Source organism: Lissotriton vulgaris, chromosome 1_1 (assembly GCF_964263255.1).
Source record: "Lissotriton vulgaris chromosome 1_1, aLisVul1.2, whole genome shotgun sequence".
NCBI classification, from domain to species: domain Eukaryota; kingdom Metazoa; phylum Chordata; class Amphibia; order Caudata; family Salamandridae; genus Lissotriton; species Lissotriton vulgaris.
Genome location: NC_141685.1, coordinates 755783692 through 755807118, shown reverse-complemented (window position 1 = coordinate 755807118; position 23427 = coordinate 755783692). Strand labels below are relative to the sequence as shown.

Genomic DNA, 23427 nt, shown 5'->3' with positions numbered 1-23427 from the left:
GTCACAATGCACGCAATTTATTTATATGCGTCGTTTGTTACTAAGTACTTTTGGATTTTCTGATTAACTTACATGTATCATAAACAAGGTACTCATGAATGAAATGAATTCATTGATTAAAAAGATATTGTTATTCTGATTTCCTTGGTACGGGATTTGCTGTTTGATTATGCTTTTATTTGATGATTGTTCAAAGTAATTTATGATTGATTAAGAAATAATTTTGAAAAATGAATATGCATTTTTTTGAAGCAATTAGTTCATATACCCTACAGAACCATTGTATATATTAGATTTATGATATCTGGCTGCAATGTGAACTGCACATTTTCATTTTTTGATAACAATGAATTTTATATGTACATATCTGTTTTAAGTACTTTTAAATACATGTATTCTTTTATGATTCACTTTGTCTGAATCGAATAAAGATATTTTGAAGTGAAGACTAACCATCCTTGGCTGTAAACAGTAACAAAACGCACACATATGATCTCTAAGCAGAAAAAAATGAGCTTTGAGGAAGGTGGACTAGTTAAGAAATGGGGCAGGTTAAGAAGAGAGTGAGCAAGAGAGAGAGAGAGTGCACGAGAAAGAGAGAGAGAGGTTGTGTGTGCAAAAAGAGTGAAGTCCCCAGGATGAGGAGTTGAGAGTCTTGATCAGTTTGGAGTGTTGCTGAAAATCAAAAACAGGTGTGTTGACAGCCTGACATACAGGAATACAGGCAGTATTGAAGCTGTGATGGAGTGAAGAGGGTATGTGGTATTCTTCTTCTGGCCCCTAGTAGACGTGCACGGAGGAAATAGAGCCAGATACAGAGTCGCATTATATGTTTGGCAGCAGATCCAATCAGGTACAGTGCCCTTTCTAGAATCAAAAGACGTCTTTATTTCAGTGTGCTTGTTCTCTCCGACCTCATTTTAGGTCAAAACCCTGGGATCCATTCACATACTTTCTTCTGTGAGCAAGAGTAACTTACTCCCGACTTAGGTCCACTGAAATATTGGTCGCTTGCCTCCTCAACTTCTGCAAATTGTGAATCGTTTACTCAACCTTGTGCATGTGAATGGTTCATTCCAATGAGCTAATGCGTTTAGTTGCAAGAAATGCTAATTTTGCAGTGAGTAGACTTGATCCCAGCCAGTTTAGCATATTCTAATCTATTTGTGTGAATCCCGGCCACTGGATTTGGTCTAAAATAGGAGTGAATCTGTGTGGGTTGGAAATTTTGAAGAAGGAAGTGTAATAATACCACGATCAGAATATCGAGTATCAAAATATTGAAAGGTAAGTTTGTATAGATTTTCTACTATACCTACCTCCACCAATACGTGCCTTGGTTATATACATATATCTGCAAGGTATTTAGATGAGGATTTAAGAATAGTCTGTTTTCAAATTAGATTTAAAATGAGACATGAATGCAGTACAAACACTCTTGGACAGGTGTAGTCATCATTCTTTTATTTATCACATTTTTGACAGTCACTTTGTGTAAATAAAGCAGGAATCAACAAAGTACGAGCAGATAACAGTTTGACTCCTATTTGTAAACGTACCCTTTGTGAACTCAAGTTGTTTTTGTTATCAGAGATAGTTTTCCACAAACATTTGCCTTAACTAGTTGTCTAATACATGTAGGTAAACATATGGAACCCTGCTTAAACCGAATATCTGAATTTTGGTTAAACCTTGACCAGATACTTATTTGATGCGAACTTCAGTCTAGGGAGTGATTGATTAAGCTGGAGTTTGAATGCAGGTGCATTTATAAAAGTAAACCGAGGCATCAGTAAAATGTACAGACATGTTTTCATCACAGACAAGAGAAGGACATCAGCATGTTAAAAGGATGTCTTGAGTTTTTTTGATTAGCACGTCGGCCTACCCAATAGTCAACAGGCTGCAAGACAAAATAAACATAAATGTTTAATTGCTTAACTTGAAATATGAATTCTCCACATAGCATAAGACCCTTACATGAGCCACAGTAAATAAGTTACATTCCAGGATTGCATAACTAATGTTTCCCGTGATTTAAAAAGGTACAATGAAGTAGTTAGAACAAAATTAATTTAAATATAGTGGGAAATCCCCCCCCCCCACCACCACCACCACTTCACCTTAGTTATTATTACATCTGTAAGGCTAGTTCTGTCTGGCTTTGAAACTAATAGGCTGAAAAAAATGATCACTGAATTTAACTAATTTGTATAGCAATGTTGTTAAACTCTGCCCTTTATAGCTACTAGTGCAGCAGCAGTACTGGAGGAGTGTCACTGAGTGGTGAGAGACGAGTCTGCACATTAGCATTGCATCATCTGTGGAGGCAAACATTATATTCAGAAGCAGTCTTGTTTTCAGCAGCCTCATCCAGAAGAGCTGGGACATATGGGTCCTGCACAGGAATATATGATCCCCATCCATTCGGACGACATTTCAGGCTAATAATAAATTAATATTCTGCCCTTTAATCTATAATGGAACTCAGGTTTAGATACACAAAGAAGCATGTCATCAGCATGTGCTTATAATTCGATTGAGCAATCAATCTTTTGTTACCACCTGTGGTTTTTAACAAGGGTTCCAGGGCTTTGGGAATAAAAGTGGTGATATCAGGCATACCAACCTTGGGCCACATTCCAGAGCGACGAAGGTTGAAAGTTTCGCTTTAATATGAATATATGACCAAATACCAGCATAGTCCAAGTGTTCTTTTATTTATGACATTCTCAAGTCTCCTGTTATGTGTAGGAAAGTGGAGTATTATGCAGTGTGGCTGGTTAGACTGCATTACTTAATACTCTCACAGTACTCAACAGATGGTCCTCGGATTCACAATAATAAATAAGACCATGTGTTAAGCACTAACATGGAAGATAAGTAATTGACATAAGTCAGTAGAATTAGGACACCAATTTGTGAACATAAAGCATTTTTTCATATTAACCCTTTCTGTGCTCATAACGGAATGGCTCTGTCATGAGCACCAGTGCTCCTGTGCTCATGACTTAACCATTTTGTTATGTGCAGAGGCACACTAAATCCCTCTGCTACTAAATCCCTCTGCTGCAAACAGCAGAGGGATTGATTTCCTTTTTCTTTCTGGGGCCTCAAGAGGTGGGGAAGAGCTTTCCAACCTCCCGAGGCCCGTTTCAGAATTTCAATGTAATGACGATTGCGCGCATGGCGCGCTATTGTCATTAATTTGAAAACAAAACTGAATCTTACTTTCAGTTTCAATGTTTCGGTGTATGTGGGGCTATCTCAGCCCCCAAGCACTGAAACACTTGGGAGAGGTATCATTGGAAAGGGGAGAATCTCTCCTTTCCAGTGGTACCCTTCTCTAGTGGATCCCTCCTTGGGGATCACCTCAGGAGAGCGACCAACAACCATGGGCAAGGGCAAGGGCCTTTGCTCCCCCCATAAAATATTACCACAGACAGTCTTTCTGTCTCTAGACGCCAGGGATGATTGTTTTATAGGCCGGGGTGGGGGCTTCCCAGAATGGGCATCCCAATGCCCTCACCTTACCCCCCCAAGGAAGAAAAAAAATATACTCCACAGGGCAGATGGGGGCAATAGCCCCTGATCTGCCCCCCAGGGGTCAGAAAGCCCACTAGGCTCTAGGGATTTTTGTTTATATATGTAGGGGTGGGGGCTGCCCAGAATGGGCATGTCAATGCCCCCACCTAAAGATAAATGCTACAGTCTTTCTGTCCACCGAGGAGACAGATGGGGCAATATCCCCTTATCTGCCCCACAAGGGGCAGAAAGCTCTCTAGGCACCAGGGATTTTATTTGGATGTATGACATTACAACGCATGCTTTTACCACGCATGCCTTTACAACGCAGTTTTTATATCGCATATCATTACAACACATAGTGCTTTTGGGTGTTGGATAATGAATTATTTAATTTACTATTCCAACTCCAGTCCCCGTGGACACTAGGGAAGGTGTTGGATAGTAAATTAAATCTATTCCCTATCCTAGAGCGCCCCCAGCGCAATGCGTTGTAATGGTTTGCGTTGTAAAAGTTACATCGTAAAGGCACTGTGTGGTAAAAGTTGCGTTGTAAAGGTTGTTCACCATTTTATTTATACATACGTAGGGGTGAGGGCTGCTCAGAATGGGCATGCCAATGCACCCAACAAAAAATGCTACCATCTTTCTGCCCCTCCTGGCTGATGGGGCAATAGCCCTTTATCTACCCTCGGGGGCAGAAAGCCCACTAGGCACGAGGGATTTTTTCCCCCAGAACAGCATGTCAATGCCCCCACCAGACCCCCCACAAAATGCCACAGTCTTTCTGCCATCCAGGAAGCAGATAGGGGCAGTAGCCCCTGATCTGGCACCCAGTGGGCAGGAAGCCCACTAGGCACCAGGTTTTATTTTATACGTAGGGGTGGGGCCTTCCCAGAATGGTGCATGCCAATACCCCCACACCTGCCCCTAAAAAATGACCACAGTCTTTCTGCCCCCCTAGAGGCAGATGGGGGCAATTCTTTTCCTTTAACTGCTCCCTCGGGTACCATTTTTATCAGGAGAACTGGAGAAACGCTAGGTGGTAGGAAATTTGTCTCAGCCCGGTGATCCCATAACATTCCCACCCAAAAAAGTGAGGAAAATGTGATTTCTTTCAGCAAATTTTGAGGTTTGCAGGGGATTCCGCGTAGGGAAACATTGGGAGATCCACGCAAGCTATACCTCCCTGGATTCCCAAAGGTCTCTAGTTTTCAGAAATGTGTGGGTTTGCTAGGATTCCATAGATGGTCTCTGATTCCAGTGCCAAAAACCCAGGTGCCCCTCGCTTGCAAAGGCAGGTCATTTTGTGATAGGTCATTTTCATGTCTCCACAATACGCTTTGGGCCCTTGCCTGTCGTGGGTACTTGACCCACCCACATGAGTGAGGTATCATTTTTATTGGAAGACTTTTGGAAATTTGGGGTGGGTGGAATTTTGTGGATCCACGCAGATTCCAGAACTTTCCATCACAGAAATGTAAGGAAATTGTGTTATTTTATTTCTACAAAGGATGAGGTTTGCAAGGGATTCTGGGTAAGAGAACCTGTTGAGAGCCACACATGTCACCCATCCTGGATTTCCCTGGGAGTCTACTTTTTAAAAATTTATAGATTTTCTAGGCTTCCCTAGATGCCTGCAAAGGTAGGGTTCAAAATCTACAGGTAGGTACTTTGCAAAAAAAGGGTCAGTTTTCACTGTTAAAATGTGGTGTGTCCATGTTGCGTTTTCGGCCATTTCCTGTCGCAGCAGTAGGACTACCTACACAAGTGAGGTATCATTTTTATAAGAAGATTTTGGGGAATGTGGGGTGGGTGGAATTTTGTGGATCCTTGCAGATACGAGAACTTTCCATCACAGAAATGTGAGCAAAATGTTTTTTTTTTTTAACAAATGTTAAGTTTTTTAAGGGTAACAGAACCTGGTGAGAGCCAGACAAGTCACCCCATACTGGATTCCCCTGGGTGTCTAGTTTTAAAAAATGTGTATGTTTGCTAGGTTTCCCTAGGTGCCGGCCAAGCTAGGGTTCAAAATCTACACCGAGGCACTTTGCAAAAAAAGAGTCAATTTTCACTGTAAAAATGTGGTATGTCCATGTTGTGTTTTGGGCCGTTTCCTTTCGTGGGCACTTGATCTACCCACACAAGTGAGGTACCATTTTTATTAGACGACTTAGGGGAACACAGAAGCAACTGTTATTACCTATTGACTTTCAATGCATTTCTGCCTTCTAAATGTAAGTCAATGTGGAAAAAAGAAGGCACTTTAAAAATTGTCCTATAATTTATATGCTAATATGTGTACCCGCAATTTCAGAGAAGTACAAATATCTACTGTTTCCAAACTCTTATTTTGTTCCCATTTCAGATATACATAGGTGTCTTTCATATCGATTTTTCACTATTTATATTTTTTATATTTTCCCAAATGAATTGCTATAGACCCGGGACACAATAATAAACCATTGCAAGATGCTGCTCAGTTATGGCTCTGGGTTCTTCGAGTTCTTGGTCAACCTACAAGTCCTATATATCCCCACAACGAGAAGGGTCCAGCGGATGTATATTGCTTTAATAAATGTGTCATACTTAGAGAAAGTTACAGATGAAAACGTTGGCACAAATGCTGTTCTTTTCAACTCATTTCGATTTTTTTCTATTTTCAACTGTTAGTTTCTATAATAAACCCTTGAAGGATCGGCAGAACTGACCCCTTGTTGAATTCAGAATTTTGTCGACATTTTAGAATTGTATAGATGGTCAGGATCCTTTATTGCTTTTATACCCGTTTTTACAATTAACTGGAAGGAGGTTGAAAGCACAAAAAATAGCAAAAATAGGACATGTCCGAGTAAAATCCCAAAACTGTGAAAAAACTTTTGGTTTTCTGACAAAAGTCTGTCAGTCCCTAAACAAAGCTGGGGAGATAGTGATTTCAGCACCACAAAAACTTTGTTGATATTCTTTGCAGGGAAAAAAACAGACACTTTCATCTGCAGCTCTCCCCCCCCCCAAAAAAAAGTAACTGTGTTTTAGCTCATTTCTTGGTCTTCTCCAGGGGAATCAACAAACCATGGGTACTTTTAAAATCCGCATGACACTTGCAGGTATCAGAGAGCTTTACAATTAAACAGTAGTAAATACAGTAATATCAAATTCACTACAAAGTAAGTAACATCCGAAAATCAATGTTCTGCCACCAATACTAACATAGTATCATTGTTTAGACAACTGGAAGTACCAGGCAATGTTGAGAAGAAGGGGGGAAGAGTTGGTACTGCTAGGATGAACGCACTAAGGTAGTCAGTGATAAATAGCTCTTTGACTTGTTTCTTGAATGATATGATCGAGTGATTTGTTCTGACTGCAGGACGTAATGTGTCCAAAATCCTTGGGACTATCCCAGAGAAGGACCGGTTGTAGGTGTTCTTCTTGTGGAATCTTTGAGGTTTCAGAAGAAAGAGGTTGGAGCTTCTGGAGGATCTGGAGCCGCCAGCGAGTTTGAGCTTCTGGGTGAGACATCTAGGTGTATTGTGGTGGACGGCTTTATGCATCATGCAGGCAATTTTTTTGCTGGATTCTTGCCTTGTAAGAGAGCCAGTTGAGAGATTTGAGATCCAGGGTGATGTGGTTGTGCATTTCTGAGCCAGTGATGAGTCTAGCTGCAGATATGAGCAAGGCCCTTAGAGGAGCCAGTTTGGACCTGGGTAGTTCAGATAGGAGTGCACTACCATAGTCCAAACAGGGAATCACTAGGGCTTGTACTGCATGCCTGAAGTCGTTGGCGGGGAGGAAAGGCGTTACTTTTCTTAAAATACTCATTTGGTGATTTATTGCTTTTGTGGCGGCACTGATGTGTTTTTCGTGTTGAGATTCTTGTCAAGAGTTACGACCTGTGATTTTGCAGAGTCAATGATTTGTGGAGTGCAGTTGAGGGCTGTAAGCTGTCTTTACCATTCTTTTATGACCTGCTACTGGTTGGTTGGGGCAATTAGGAGGAGTTCAGTTTTTAGAATATTTAATTGAGGTGATTGGTTGCTAGCCAGTTTTGAGTTGCCTTTAGAGTTGTGTTGAGGGCACTGATGTCTTCTGGGGTGGAGACTTAGAGGTATAGTTGGTATCATCAGTGTACATGTGATTGAGGATTTCGGATGGGCTCAGAATTCCTGTTAGGGGTTTCATGAATAGGTTGAGAGAGTGGACGAAAGAGAGGAGCCCTGTGTTATCACTAGTGGGATCAGCGTGGTCTGCGATAGTGAGTGATTAAGCTTGACTGTTTGAGACCGGTTTTGGAAATAGGAGGAGAACCAGTTAAGGACTATCCCTGTTAGGCCCATACAGTGTTCCAAAAGGCCTAGGAGGTTTACATGCTTATCTGTATCGAATGCTGAAGATAGATCAAGGAGGACTAAGAGACAAGCTTGGTTCTGATCTAGCATTTTTAGGTCATCATCCACTATGTGTGTCATTGCTGATTCGGTGCTGTGTCCTGCACAGGAACCAGCTTGGAATTGGTCGAATAGTTGAAATTGATCGATGTGGTTATAGAGTTGTATGTGAACACACTCTCCAGGAGCTTCACCAGGGTAGGGATATTTGAAATAGGTTGGAAGTTGTTACGGTCAGTTAAGTCCACTTTTGGTTTTTTCAGGATGGGGGTAACTTGACCGGACTTTAAGCAGTCCATGATGGAGCCTTGCAGGAGAGAGGCATTAACGATCTTGGTCCAGTTTGGGAGTATTGCGGCTATGATTTCCTTATCACTTAGTCTTAAGTGGGTCATTAAAGTTGTTTGAGGGATTTAGACTAGTTAAGATTTTAAGAATGGCGTCTTCATCGAAGGTTCTGAAACAGTTCCATGAGGCTTTGTGCTTGGGGAAACGCCCAGGAAAACATACTGAAATGGTAGGCCTGAGAGCAGAGGTGCTGGGCTGGGGGGGGATATTGTTCCAAGGCCATCTGCAGGTAATTTCTCATAGTTTCTGCCTTCTACAGAAAGAAAGAGGCATATTCCTCACAATTTGTTTGCGAATTAAATACAGCTAGTGACTGATTGGGGGCAGAGTTTGTTTGTGCTTTTATGAGATCAAACCGTTTTTTGGGTTAAATACTGGCTTGAACTAGTTGGTTTGTGTAGAAATTTGCTATTTAGATTCTGATGTCTTTGTAGTTTTTATTCCTCAATGATCTCAGGTGCTTGAGGTGCTCACGAGAAGGGTCAGATCTCCATTAATGTTCGGCTAGTCTCAAGTCCATCTTTCTGTGGTGAGACTACCATTGTACCAAGGTTTTGAAACTTTAGTGGCCATTCTTTTTAGTTGGAATTGAGTGATCGAGTCAAGAGCAGACACCATGAACTGAGAGTAGTGTTTTGTAATAGCTCTCAGATGTCCTTGATAAAGGACATCTGAGAGCAATTCGGGGGGGGGGGGGGGGGTCAAGATGTTGTGACTGAGAGAAATCAGGTAAGGGTTGCCTTCAAGGGTTTTTTTTTTGGTCAAAATATTTCAATTTTTCTTGTAAGAAATGAATAGCAGGCCCAAGTTATTTTGGCCCAAGCTAAGCAATAGCTAATCACTTCACAAATTTTCAGTGACTAATATTTGATTAAATGAAAAACTACAAGTTGCAAAAAACAAAGGAGCACAGAAACCGGTGTATATAAAAAATATATTCACTTTATATATTTGAGAGGGTACTAATGCAAATCGCTGCCGTTCGAGTCTGTGAAGCTCCTGGCTCTTCCTAAGGTTTTCAATTGAATTGACCTGATCGATCCCAGAACGCGCTAAAAAGAAAACAAGGCATCAAAAAAAGATACACGTTTTCTCTCCGAGGCATTAATAATTCCAGTGCACATTATTCTTTTGAGAGTTGTAAGCATCACTCTAACCAGCAAAGAAAGCGTGCCTTCGAGAAAGAATAAAGATTCAACTTTAATCGCTGAAGCAAACCTGTATGATACACTTGAATACGGTTGCTATCACTTGATATCAGGGGTTAGCTTCTGTATATTTGTACTGTCCTGAAGATGGTCTCAGTATTGAAAAGATAGAGACCGAAACGTCGACCCACGCTTTTTTTTCTATCATTTTTTGTATTTAATTTTAACAAAGAAGAAAAGTGTTACAAAATGTTACAGTGAAGGTGTTTTGATTGTATATTGTTTTCCTTCTTGTCACATTGTTTATATACACTTTTAGTATCCTCTCAAAGATATAAAGTGAATATATTTTTTATATACACCGGTTTCTGTGCTTCTTTGTTTTTTTGTAACTTGTAGTTTTTCATTTAATCAAATAATAGTCACTGAACATTTGTGAAGTGATTTACTATTGCTTAGCTTGGGCCAAAATAACTTGGGCCTGTTATTAATTTCTTACAAAAATGTGTGAAATATTTTGACCAAAAAATAACCCTTGAAAGCAACCCTTACCTTATCATTTATATAGCCCAAGCCCTCAAGGGTATATTGGGTCTCCCACTTTCTGTATAATATGAGAGAAATCAGAGCATTCCCGTCAATGTTGTGCATGTTCCTTTTCCAGACTCTAGGCTTTGATCATTGAGCTGTGTTGGTGGATGTATGACATTACAACGCATGCCTTTACAAAGCATTGTGCTTTGGGGCGCTGGATAGTGAATAGTTTAATTTACTATTCCAACTCCAGTCCCCATGGATAGTAGGGAATGTGTTCGATAGTAAATTAAACCTATTCCCTATCCTAGAGCGCCCCCCAGCGCAATACGTTGTAATGGTTTGCGTTGTAAAAGTTGCGTCTTAAAGGCACTGTGTGGTAAAAGTTGCGTTGTAAACGATGTTCCCTGTGTTGGTTATCAAATCCTCTGTGATAAGGAATGTGGTCCAATTTATATATTTATTTATTTATTTTGAAAGTTTTATAGAGCGCAAACAAGACCCTTGCGGATATCAGAGTGCTTTACAATAAGTGAGGTTAATTATACAACAGATAAATGCAGGTAAATCACTTATGCATAACATCTTGTGGAAAGTAAAGCAATAGGGTACAAAAAGATGAAAGTCCCGTTGAGTCATGACAATGACAAACATAATGACTAAGTAGTCTAGTTGGAACCTTGCCATGATAAGGAATACTGGTGTGTTGCGTGTTTATCTAGGTTCCTGATCGATACTGTGACCTTATGCCCCTATTCGGCTATAAATCCATTTATTCCCTATATTGGCATAACCGTTCAAGTGCGATTTTCTGAAAAGTCATCTCTGGCCTCACACGAACAGAGCCACATTCCAGCATAGTTCTCTCTGCCACTTCCTTAGCGACCAATTAGTGCAATGACAGAGCAGTAGTCACTATCTGATATTCCTAGATAACACTCCGAGTTCTTCAACAAGATAAAAACTCAGCAAACCTGGAAATCCCTGCTTGCTATGTTTTGATTAGTAATGGAACTCTAATGAGCAACTGATAACTATCACTTCCTAGTGACATCTTTAATTGACGTCTTATGTCCAGCAAACTTGCGTCAAACCCGGCACCTGTCAGGTATAAATATTACCAACGTTGCCTTAAGCAATGCCTGTTGTACGAGCTACTGAAGCCAGCTGCCTGCACGACCCCGTGTTGGTAAATCTAGCACTCTGTCGCTGCAGCCTGCTATCCTGTGGTGGTGAAGCTGCTGATACCATTATCGCCGCTAAAGCGCGAACTATGGTGCAGTACGCTTAAGGAGCTGAACAGCCGTCCCTCTGCGAAGACATCCAGCAGATCCAGCTGCCCGCGGACGCTGTCCCCCCTCCTTCCTCGACGCGCTGAAGAGACCCGCTGCCTTTCTCGTGCAGAGAAATCCAGCCACGGCGTTTCCGGTTTACCCTCGCGGGTGACTGGGATATCGAGAGAGACCCCTGAAGGAGATACCAATCCTCCATCATTCTATTCAGAGGTATGGTGTTGACTAAACCCTTAGACGAGAATTCTTGAAACAAACCTTGGCAAAACCAACTTAACTTAAAGCTACTTACTTACTCCACTTTCACGTGTTAGGCTTAGGTCAGGCACACTGGGGTAGGCTTAGTTAGAAGCACCAGTTGAGTATGTTAGCCTAATGTATATATGACTGTATATATGTTTTATTACTTTTAAACCATTGTATGGCTAAGAAACCATATCAATGCTTTTACAGTTCTATTTCGCAATACTTATCTTACTGTACGTACTTTTCATAATAACAATTATTGCAATTGTGGCAATACATTTCTCTTGTACGAGAAGAAAGACTGTTCAATAAATGTTAACCCTTTATTGACTAACGCCCGTCTCTCTATTCTCTACATCTCGTGAAAGTAAACTGCACTAGACTGACTGAGTGAAATACATGTCTATTGTTTCACACAACACTAGAGATTGACTCTTGATCTGAGGAGCAAAGTTGTCATGTTGCACTGTTGTTGGAAAGCTGAATCCCTTCTTGTCTGTGCCAAGGAAGCTGATCACTTCCTATGCAGAGAAGAAAGTTTCCAGTGACCTCTGAGCTAGTTGGTAACACAACCCAATTAAGTTTAGCATAGTCAGTGGAGGCCTGGAATATCCGCAGTTCCACGTCGATACTACTGTTTATGTTATTCCAATGCGCAGGGCCTAGTGGGAAACTAGGAACTACACTACATGGCGCCCAAACGTTTGGTAAGGCGATAAACTAACGCAAGACTTTTAGAGTAACTCAGTCGTGCATATTTCACACCCCTTTCTCCCGTAAATACTCCAATAGACGTCTGGAGTGGGTGAAAGGTTAAAATCCGCCCGACCTTAGTAGGAAAAGATTCCTATGTAAAGCTCTGGTTTATTCAACGTTGAAGGATACAGTGTTCCAAAATATTGTGCACCTAATCTTTGTCTCCTTGGAGACCTACTCTGCAAACGTTGCATTTTTACAATGCCAGAAAATAACGGAACCACTGGGGCCGCAGCAGATGCGACTCAGCAAGGTCCCGAATACACAGACCCGGATGCAATAATCATCCCGGCACAGTTAAGAAAATCTATAACGTTAAAACTTATAGTAAACGGACTGACACCTCAGGGTGGTACAGTAATTTTCGTGATAGAGGCTCACGAGTATCGGCAGACAGAGGTATTCTATTCATGGATAAACTTTCCAGCGGTAAACGCTATAACAAAAGAGTTTCACTATTACAAAATAGAGAAACCTCCGGAAGAGTACGCTCCTTTCGAGGAGATTGAAATTCCACTTAAATTTCAAGAGCACCTGCTCTGGTTTAATGGCGCCCAAAAACACAATGATCACATAACTAGGCTCGGTCCACTAGGTAGACCAGGAGCCACGTGGCCGGTTCTAGCCAGCTACACACCACATCCTGACATTGCAAAAATGTCTAGAGAAGAGCTGTTAGTATAGCTAAACACATTAATAAAAATACATAGGCAATTAGTCCAATATGTAATGCGGACTGCAACAGTCCAACCAGCTGTTAATACACCACAGCTGACCCCTCATCAGGGGAACACAAATAAAATTACACCACAGAACATACAGTCATGTCTTGGTAAAACACCCGTAAAACGGGAACAAATTCCTTTCTGGTTAGCACAGAAAATCACTCAAATAGAGGCAGGATTTCCTGATACTACCCCTATTGAGAAACACAGAATCTTGACCATCTGCCTTCCTATGGGAATCGCACCACACGTGGAGGACTGCGACACTTGGGGTACAGTCTTTGCTTCCATTTACACAAAAACACACGGTGTTCCGTCTATGGCGGTAATACCAAAAGTGCTAAAACAGATTCAAAATGAATTCGGTCCAGAGCCCGCTTTAAATCTAGGTATGAAATTACTGAAAGACTTCAAGCAGGTCACGGCTATATTATTAGCCAACATTAGAGGAGAAGCAGCATCTGTGGCGATTCGCCAGAAGTTGAAGGAAACAGATATAAAAGATCCTGTTGAGCTTGCAAAAATCATAGAAAAATGCTATGAAGAATTAGGTAGAGACAGCTTGGGTGGAAAACCAGTTAAGCCCCAACTGCTCGAAAATCCTGAAAAATTATTTATTAAAAATAATTTAAACACTCCTAAAAAGAGCTGGGATGGAAATAAACAATCCACTCCCAAGGAAAAGGTTTTCCAGTCCAGAGGAAGGTCTCCTCGACGGAGGGAAAGAACTCCGACTCGAGAACGCCAGTCTCCCCAGAGGGAGCCCTCTGAGAAAAGATATAACCTTAGAAATAGGGATAATCTGAAAAAACCTGATAGATATCAAAGTATTGATACACGTCCCTCTCGATCTTTTCCACAGAATTCGGAAAGAAGAGGACGGTCAGACCCAGGCGAGCACACCAAGTCCAAAGACAAGGAACCTGCTCAAAATAAGAAATCTCAATTTCAGAAAAAGAAGGTAGCCAGTATTAGAGTAATCAACCATGCCGAGAATACTGAGGACACAGTTGAAAAACGGGGAGTGGGCATTGACAATGTTGGACAGTGCAGCAGAAATCAGTATAGCACGCAAGATCTTGATGAGTCATCTGGAGACAGTGGACACGAATGAATACATTCAGGTTGAAACTGCCGACGCCAGACTTAGCGACCCCCATAAAATATACGAAATAACATTGCGTATAGAGGGTGATAAGACTAGGAAAATTAAGGGTCTATTTTGGGATAAGCTCTCAAAAGGCTATGATATTCTGTTAGCTGAAAAAGATTGGCCCCCAGAGTTTGTCAGGGAGTGCCCTCGTGGCGAAGAAGTGATTATGCCTGCCTTCTCGAATCACATACCGATTCACAAAAAATACACATATGCAAGGAAATGGGCAGTGGCCCAGGCACCTGCATTATATAAAAATCATGTAGGATGGGATGAGGATTCACCGCCTCACAAAATCCAATTAAAAAGTGAACCAACTGCCCAACGGCAGTATCCCATAAAGCAAGAAGCTAAAAAACAAGTCAGGGAGATCTTAGATCAACTTGAGTACCAGGGGGTGATTGAAACATGCACCTCTCAAATGAACAATCCTTTGTTTCCTGTCTCCAAGCCAGACAATTCATATCGTCTAGTTTTGGACTACAGACATCTTAATACATGTTGTAAAACTTTTGCAGTACAAAACTCGCATAGTGCAGCCCTAATGAATAACATAGTTAGGAAAAAATACAAAACGACATTAGACATATCTAATGGCTTCTTTTGTCAAAACATTGCACCAGAAAGCAGATATTTGACCGCTTTCTCTGCATTTGGGTCACAGAAAAATTCTGTCGACTCCCACAGGGGTTCAAGAACAGCCCAGGACTATTCTCAGCTAGGGTAACAGAGTTACTACAAATCTATGATGATGAAGCATTATCTTACGTAGATGATATTTATCTCACAGACGACGACTTGGATACTCACTTGAAAAGAGTGAACACCATTATACTTGGGTTCGCAGCAGAGGGTTACAAATTCAACTTTAAGAAGTCCCGAATTGCCCATCTGACAGTACTATTTTTAGGGTACGAATTATCAAGTGAAGGGAAAAGCCTAGCGGACAACTTCTTAGAGAAGTGCGCTGTACTCCAAGCTCCAAAAACGCTGAAGAATTTACAATCCATACTAGGTTTTCTGAATTTCGGAAGAACTTACATTCTAAATTACGCAGAGAGGGTTAAACTTCTCTACGAACTAATTAAACCTGATTTTAAACAAATCAAATGGACTCAAAAACACACAGAAATTTTGAGATCACTGCAAACAGACATGTTAGCAAAAACAAAATTAGATACACGTGACAACACGATCGATCTTGTAATCCGAGTCATCCCAGGAAGATGCGGATTTACGTACCTAACCTCTAATGAGGGAGAAAAGGTACCTATTTCAATTAAATCTCACTTGTACACACAAGCAGAAAAAACATTCAGTCCCACAGAAAGAACTGTGAACGCAGTGCAAATCGCATTAGCAAATGAACGAGAACTAGCACACGGGAAACGGATTAATATCCTTACAGCGGAATCCGCCTTCGAGGCGCTATTCAGCCCAGTAAACCTGCCTACAGTGTCACTGGATCCGAAATGGATACAGTGCATAGATTCTCTAGGAGCGGAAGATGTGAAATACTATTTCGCCCCGCAATTTGAAGAACTGAATGATTTAGAATATGAAGAAGAATATCCTCTGCCAATCGAAATTCTGCCTCTCCCACAATACGCCTGTATAATCTATACAGATAGCTCTGTACAGCATTTCAACGTAGAGAGAAAATCCTACGATGCAGCATGTGCGATCATTAAAGGTCGTTGGCTGTGCGGTAAATTCAGACCGAAAGTAACAAAAACTGAATCTGTAAGAAACTGTTCGGTTCAAAGAACTGAAATCAGATCTTTAAAGATGGCGCTCGAAAATGCAGAACGTGAATTCCCGACACTTATAGTGTGCGATTCTCATTTTTGCGTCAACTCTTACAACAATAAACTGCAGAGTTGGATCGAAAACGACTACAAAGATGACACAGGTGCCACAATAAAGCATAAATTGCTCTGGAACGAGGTAGCTCTTTTATACAAAGAACTACAAAAGACTCACGTGATTCACGCACAGAGTCTTCAGCGTGATGGCGTTCACGTTGCAGGGAATTCATTGGCTAATACAGCCAAAGCGGAAGCAACTAAACCGGCTTCCGTAGCCACAAAAAAGCGTACAGATAAGTACATAGACGGGGAAACCATGCTGGCAGTAAAAACGACCGTAAAAGGCGACTGTGCAGCACTACCCGTGAACTATCCACTCAATTATGCATACATAATCGATGCAAACTCCGTTCCTTTTGCTCGAATCCCTGGAGTGGGGGACAGAGTAATTCCAAACAGGAGCAGGAGGGGCTTCCTCTTACTGGAAGCACACATGGGGTTGGGTCTGAGACACCAAACAATCAAAGCCTCTCTGAAAGAATTACAATCAGAGTACTGGTGGCCAGGAATGAGTATAGATATTCAATGTTTTGCTCAAAACTGTCCAAACTGCAACCGAGATCGCAGAAATGAACAGGCCAGTGTAGTTTCAGGATCCCTTCTAGACAGCATAAGGCGGTCTATCTGCGCAATCAAAGAAGAGAAGCGCGTCCCAGTGTACACCATTAAGACGAAAAGCACTTAAAAGATGAGGCCTCCAGCGCTCGGCTGACACTAGAACGGTTATAAAAGATTTGCGAGTAAATATCGGCATATACGCAATTACCACGTTCCATTCTGACCAGGGTCCTGCTTTCAGCTCTCGAGCCTATAAGGAGGCCATGGCTAGCATGGGAATCGGGTTGCGGTATTCTTGTCCGTCATACCCCGGAAGGGAACAGTGTGGTAGAAAGAAAAAAACGTGACATAAAGCAATCTATAACAGCGAAGGTATTAGGTTCAGGCGCTGCGTGGGTCAAACATTTAATAAGTGTCCAGACTAGTCTTAACAACATGCCAAGAAATTCTCTAAAAGGTTTCAGCCCATACGAACTATTGTTCGGAATTAGAATGCGAGTTCAGGACCTCGATAGTCAGATGTCAGTGGTACAAGAAGAAACAACGCACTTTGATGTAAAAGATCGTTTGGCTGTTTTACAGGAACTGAATGAAACAAGAAAATCATAAAGCAACATAAAGTTAAAGCAACAGCCAAGTACCACTGACGAGGCACCACCCGCAACAGCCCCAGCAAGGCCTGTCTGGATTCCAAAGATTGGGGATCTAGTCAGAGAAAAGATCGCGGTGAAGAAGGAATTTGGGCCTTCTTACAGAAAAGCAGTACCTGTCTTAGCAGTCACCGGAACAAGATCAGTTGTGCTACCGCCCCTTGCTGGTAAAAAGGAGAACAGAGTCGTGTCTATCGATCTGGTAAAACCACAAGCATGTGGCCTATAATCAACAGTAGGCCCAGTGGACTCCCAAGAAACAACAGAATACCCAAACTTGCAACAATCCAAGAGGTTCAAACTGAAAGACTAATCACATTCGATCAGCCTGCAGTGCACAATGAAGGACTATGCAATAATGCCATGGAACTCGTGCCTCTTGAAACACAGATTGAAACAGTTCGTCAAGAAACATCACCGGTCTACAATGATGTGGCATCAGAAAGTGCTACCGAAAGACAGATTGAAAGAACAATCCCATCAATTGACAGAACTGCCTCTGGTTATTTCATCAACTTCGACAACTTCTCTGAAGATTTAAATGACCCCGAAGTGATGCCAGAAACAAAAAAGACTCTTAAAGAAAAAGCAACGGAACTCTTTCATCAACTGAAGGAAATCTACCTAATTTCCCCTTGGCTAGAGTTCTGGTTCGGTCTAGGTGTATTTTTCCTCCTGCTTTGGCTCATCATGATACTGTGTTTGGGTAAATTCATTGAAGGAAAATATATTACAATGGACACAGCAAGTCAGAACATCAACCTAGTCCTGAAACCACACAGATCATCCCACGTGAAGAAAAGAGAACTGTCAACAGTAAATGTCACAGCGATTCCAATACCTGGTGGGGTAGTATGGGAGAAAACAGACTATGAGATCTATGGTCCGGTCGAAATCCTGAAGTATCCTCATCAACTAAAGGTTTCCTTAAGTGACTTTGTGACACCAAGTACATTCTCTGATGATTGGGACTTTAACAGTATTAAAGACATGATGTCTGATTTAGTAATGTCAGCTAGATTCACAGATCATGATTATTTACAAGGTTCATCTAGTTATGAGCAGTTATTCTGTTACACCCACTATGGGGATCATTACTTGCATAAATCTGCACAGCCTAGAAATGTTTTTATGTATAATCAATGGGAACATTGTTCTACACCACCTAAAAGCAGTTCTAAAGCATTTTTTGAGAAATTCAAATACTTCTCAGGGTTTAACACCAGTGATGCAGAAACGTTTTATTATAAACTGTTAGATAAAACAGGAATGAAAACAATGCTGACAAATTCTAAATTGATATATTCAGAAGCATTTTATGACAAAATGATGACATTTGGTTTTGATTATTGGAAGAATAATATTGAAACGAAAACAATTTGGGGTACAAAAGATTGGCAGGTGCAAGGCATAGAAGCACTATTTAGAACCTGCATGATACCAGAACAAATGTTATTTTTAAATGACACAATACACCAAACATCTTGTCTTGGCCTAGCTAAGATCAAAGACCTTAAAACACCGTCTATTCCGAAGCCAATACCTGAGAATACAACCACAGATATTGAGTTAGACGTGTCACAAATTTTACATTTCAACAGAACACATCCTGATTGGAAAAAGTGGTTAATCTGGCCTACAGACACAAATAGCTGTCAAGATAGATTCCTGAATAAAACACAGGGGTTAAAAATGACCAGATTAGACCCTAGATACTCCCAGAGACAACATCCAGGGATTATAACAACATACAGTGTAGGGAAACTCTGCCTAGAATGGCTAACTACATCCACACTGGTTGAAATTAAGCAACACTTGTCTTTACTAAAAGATGGTGCTGATTTGCGCGATTTCATTCTTGGACCACGCAAACAGCGTCAAAAGCGTTTCATAGCGACCAGTATCTATGCTGCTTACAACGAGGCTTGGAAAGTAAAGCAAATTGAAACTGCTGAAAAAATACGAGAAATTGATCGTATTAATTTGGAGAAATCACTTTCTGTGGTAGACAATGGGTTAACGACTCTGTCTTCCAGAATATATTCTTTGGACAATATTGTATCCTCTGCCTTTGATGTGATAGACAGAGATTTGCTAATGTTACAACATGGCCAATCTCAATTACGCTCTATTATAGAATTAGGCTGGACGCTGCAAAATCTTCGTTCAGGCTATGTGCCTTGGCGTTTAATCAACACAACGTAATTATTTTCCAGTTTTAACCTTACTGATAAACAGATCAGTTTGGCACAGAAAGGAGCAGACTATACAATCCTGAGCATCGAAAAACTCGAGAGATTACCATTGACAATGTCAGAGAGTCCTGTCATTGAATGGATAATACACGGAATTATCACAATTCCGATAACAACTTTCCGATTTAAAAAGTGCCTTGAGTACATACCTGCTGGCCAGTATGAACAATTGGGTAAAGGATATGTAAAATCCGAATGGAAATTACCATACACTCATTCTTGCTATAGTGACAGTGACAAAAATGTATTTCTTAGTGGTGAAAATTGTAAACATTCACTAAGCGGAATACTTTTGTGTCAGGGTATTAATTTACACGGAGCATGTGATGGAAATTCAAACAACCTTTCATGCCACCAGCTAGTCACACCTGCAACTCAGATAGAGCCCTTCTTTATGCAACTCGCAAACGGGAGTTACATTCTTAGAGCGGATCACAGATGTTGTGGCCTCACGCCAGGGAAAAGTTATCTAATAGAAGTAACGTCCATGGTCAATATGTTGTATGCAAGCATTGTTTCCGAGTGGGCCTCCAGACATAGTGACTCCCATCTGGCCTCGTCTGAATCTCTATTCTATACGAATTGATACATTAAGCAAAATTAAATCTGTACTTTTACAGACAACAGTGCCTATAACGTCATCTAAAGAGACGTATGATCTTCTAGTTGCAAGGACAGCTACTGAAATTCATGACCTTTTATCAACAAATTGCCCCGTGCATTTCGTAGAAATGTTCAGCCAACTCCTTAACATGTCTAGTGCAACAAGCATCCCAGGCATATTTAAGACAGTCTTTACGGGACTGCTAACACCCTTCCAGGCAATTTTGGGAATCTTTCCTAATTTTGTGCACTCCATTTTTGGCGGCATACCATTATTTTTGGGACTCGTCGCAGGGATTCTATTTTTGACCCTCCTGCTACGTTATGGCAAGCCTCGGCTCAGACATAGCTCCCATGGGAATGAAAGAGACAATCCTAGCAATGCGCTACCGGGACAGGATAACTAACGTCCTTGGATTGGCCAGGCTGAGAGATCTAAACATGACCTGGTTCCTTTCATTCAGACCGATATGGCAAAATTGCATTTTACCTGTGCTACGGTGTATGCTTTGCGGCGATGAATGCGTGTTGGACATCTGTCTTTCACTTCCATCAGCAGTACCAATGGACGTCGATACTTTGCTCAGTCCAATAACGGCTCACGCATTGTGTTGTCCCCAGCGGCTACCAATCCTGATGACGGCATTCGTGGAGACTCCTGTACTACAGCCAAGTGGTAACAGTGGAGCGAGTGACAAAAGCAACATCATCCAGGTACAACGTTCTGTGAGCATTGCTGGTCCTGCCTTCCATGACAGCAATCATTCTCACACCTGCCAAGTTACAGCGCTATCTAATTTGGTTGAACTATCACCTGAATTTGTAGACCAATTCTTTGAGAGCCTGTCTGATACGATGTTCTCACCCATAGAGAAACAATAACTTTTGAGAAGCTTTCCGACACACAGCGTTCCCATGAACTCTGAATTCGGCCTTCAGTTTTGATCAACAAAAACTGCCAAGAGCTTTGGAAATTATTTTCTTTGAATTGGACAATTTTTCTAATATTGACCTTTTTTGGCACGAACAATTCTTTGCTTAACGTAAAAACTATTCTTAGAGAACAGAAGCTTCACACTTCTATTTCTAAACACATCTAGAGACATAACAACATTACACCAGCCTCTAGCACACATGTTATTACAATGCATTTTTATGTGATGATTTATCTCCCTTTTCTTCTGTCAGAGATACTTCATGTGTAATTCCTTTTGCATAATCGTTCATTGATTTCATATGCAATAATTTTTGAATGATTACTATGCTTTAAAAAACGTACAGTACCTAAAATTTCATGTATTACAAGTACGCCTATTTCGAATGCATTTATGTATTTTGGGGTGGGCAATGTTACACATGCATCTAATTGCTTTAGTTTTAGTAATTTTGATGGACATTAACCCGTGGAGTGGGTGTTGCGTGTTTATCTAGGTTCCTGATCGATACTGTGACCTTATGCCCCTTTTCGGCTATAAATCCATTTATTCCCTATATTGGCATAACCGTTCAAGTGCGATTTTCTGAAAAGTCATCTCTGGCCTCACACGAACAGAGCCACATTCCAGCATAGTTCTCTCTGCCACTTCCTTTGCGACCAATTAGTGCAATGACAGAGCAGTAGTCACTATCTGATATTCCTAGATAACACTCCGAGTTCTTCAACAAGATAAAAACTCAGCAAACCTGGAAATCCCCGCTTGCTATGTTTTGATTAGTAATGGAACTCTAATGAGCAACTGATAACTATCACTTCCTAGTGACATCTTTAATTGACGTCTTATGTCCAGCAAACTTGCGTCAAACCCGGCACCTGTCAGGTATAAATATTACCAACGTTGCCTTAAGCAATGCCTGTTGTACGAGCTACTGAAGCCAGCTGCCTGCACGACCCCGTGTTGGTAAATCTAGCACTCTGTCGCTGCAGCCTGCTATCCTGTGGTGGTGAAGCTGCTGATACCATTATCGCCGCTAAAGCGCGAACTATGGTGCAGTACGCTTAAGGAGCTGAACAGCCGTCCCTCTGCGAAGACATCCAGCAGATCCAGCTGCCCGCGGACGCTGTCCCCCCTCCTTCCTCGACGCGCTGAAGAGACCCGCTGCCTTTCTCGTGCAGAGAAATCCAGCCACGGCGTTTCCGGTTTACCCTCGCGGGTGACTGGGATATCGAGAGAGACCCCTGAAGGAGATACCAATCCTCCATCATTCTATTCAGAGGTATGGTGTTGACTAAACCCTTAGACGAGAATTCTTGAAACAAACCTTGGCAAAACCAACTTAACTTAAAGCTACTTACTTACTCCCCTTTCACGTGTTAGGCTTAGGTCAGGCACACTGGGGTAGGCTTAGTTAGAAGCACCAGTTGAGTATGTTAGCCTAATGTATATATGACTGTATATATGTTTTATTACTTTTAAACCATTGTATGGCTAAGAAACCATATCAATGCTTTTACAGTTCTATTTCGCAATACTTATCTTACTGTACGTACTTTTCATAATAACAATTATTGCAATTGTGGCAATACATTTCTCTTGTACGAGAAGAAAGACTGTTCAATAAATGTTAACCCTTTATTGACTAACGCCCGTCTCTCTATTCTCTACATCTCGTGAAAGTAAACTGCACTAGACTGACTGAGTGAAATACATGTCTATTGTTTCACACGACCCTAGAGATTGACTCTTGATCTGAGGAGCAAAGTTGTCATGTTGCACGGTTGTTGGAAAGCTGAATCCCTTCTTGTCTGTGCCAAGGAAGCTGATCACTTCCTATGCAGAGAAGAAAGTTTCCAGTGACCTCTGAGCTAGTTGGTAACACAACCCAATTAAGTTTAGCATAGTCAGTGGAGGCCTGGAATATCCGCAGTTCCACGTCGATACTACTGTTTATGTTATTCCAATGCGCAGGGCCTAGTGGGAAACTAGGAACTACACTACAGGTGAGGGTACGAATGTTCTTAGAATTTCCTTAGTCTATGTTCAGGTGAATTTTGCCATGAGAATCGATGTTACTCCCTTTTTGGAAGATGCAGTGGAAGAATTCAATCTGGTTTCTGGGGGTAGTGCATTCCATATTCTGGGCGCCATCCATGGGAAGGATCTACTTGTTGAATCTTTGCGGTTTCCGTAGAAGGTTTTCTGCACTTCTTGTGGATCTTATACCACCAGAGATCGTCAGTTTCTGTGTCAGATAGCTGGGTGCATTGTGATGTATGGCCGTATGCGTCATGCACGCTATTATCAGGTGAATTCTGGCTTCAAATGGTAGCCAATTCAAGGATTTTAAGTCTGGGGAGATGTGGGAACTTCTTTTCGAGCCAGTGATGAGTCTCGCTGCAGCATTTATTGAGGCTTTTAGGGGTGCTGTTGTAGCTTTTGG

The 23427-nt window shown here is 41.4% G+C and overlaps 1 protein-coding gene across 1 annotated transcript in view; it reads right to left on the bottom strand.

Annotated features, from left to right (window-relative positions):
• Positions 1 to 1441: 1441 nt before the first annotated feature.
• Positions 1442 to 23427, bottom strand: part of LOC147747769 (uncharacterized) — an 802967-nt gene continuing 780981 nt past the window's right edge. Inside the window, exon 73 of the mRNA XM_086926120.1 lies at positions 1442 to 1903. Within this exon, the coding sequence (XP_086782246.1) occupies positions 1885 to 1903 (19 nt within the window). The 3' untranslated portion in view covers positions 1442 to 1884. The remainder of the gene's footprint in view (positions 1904 to 23427) is intronic.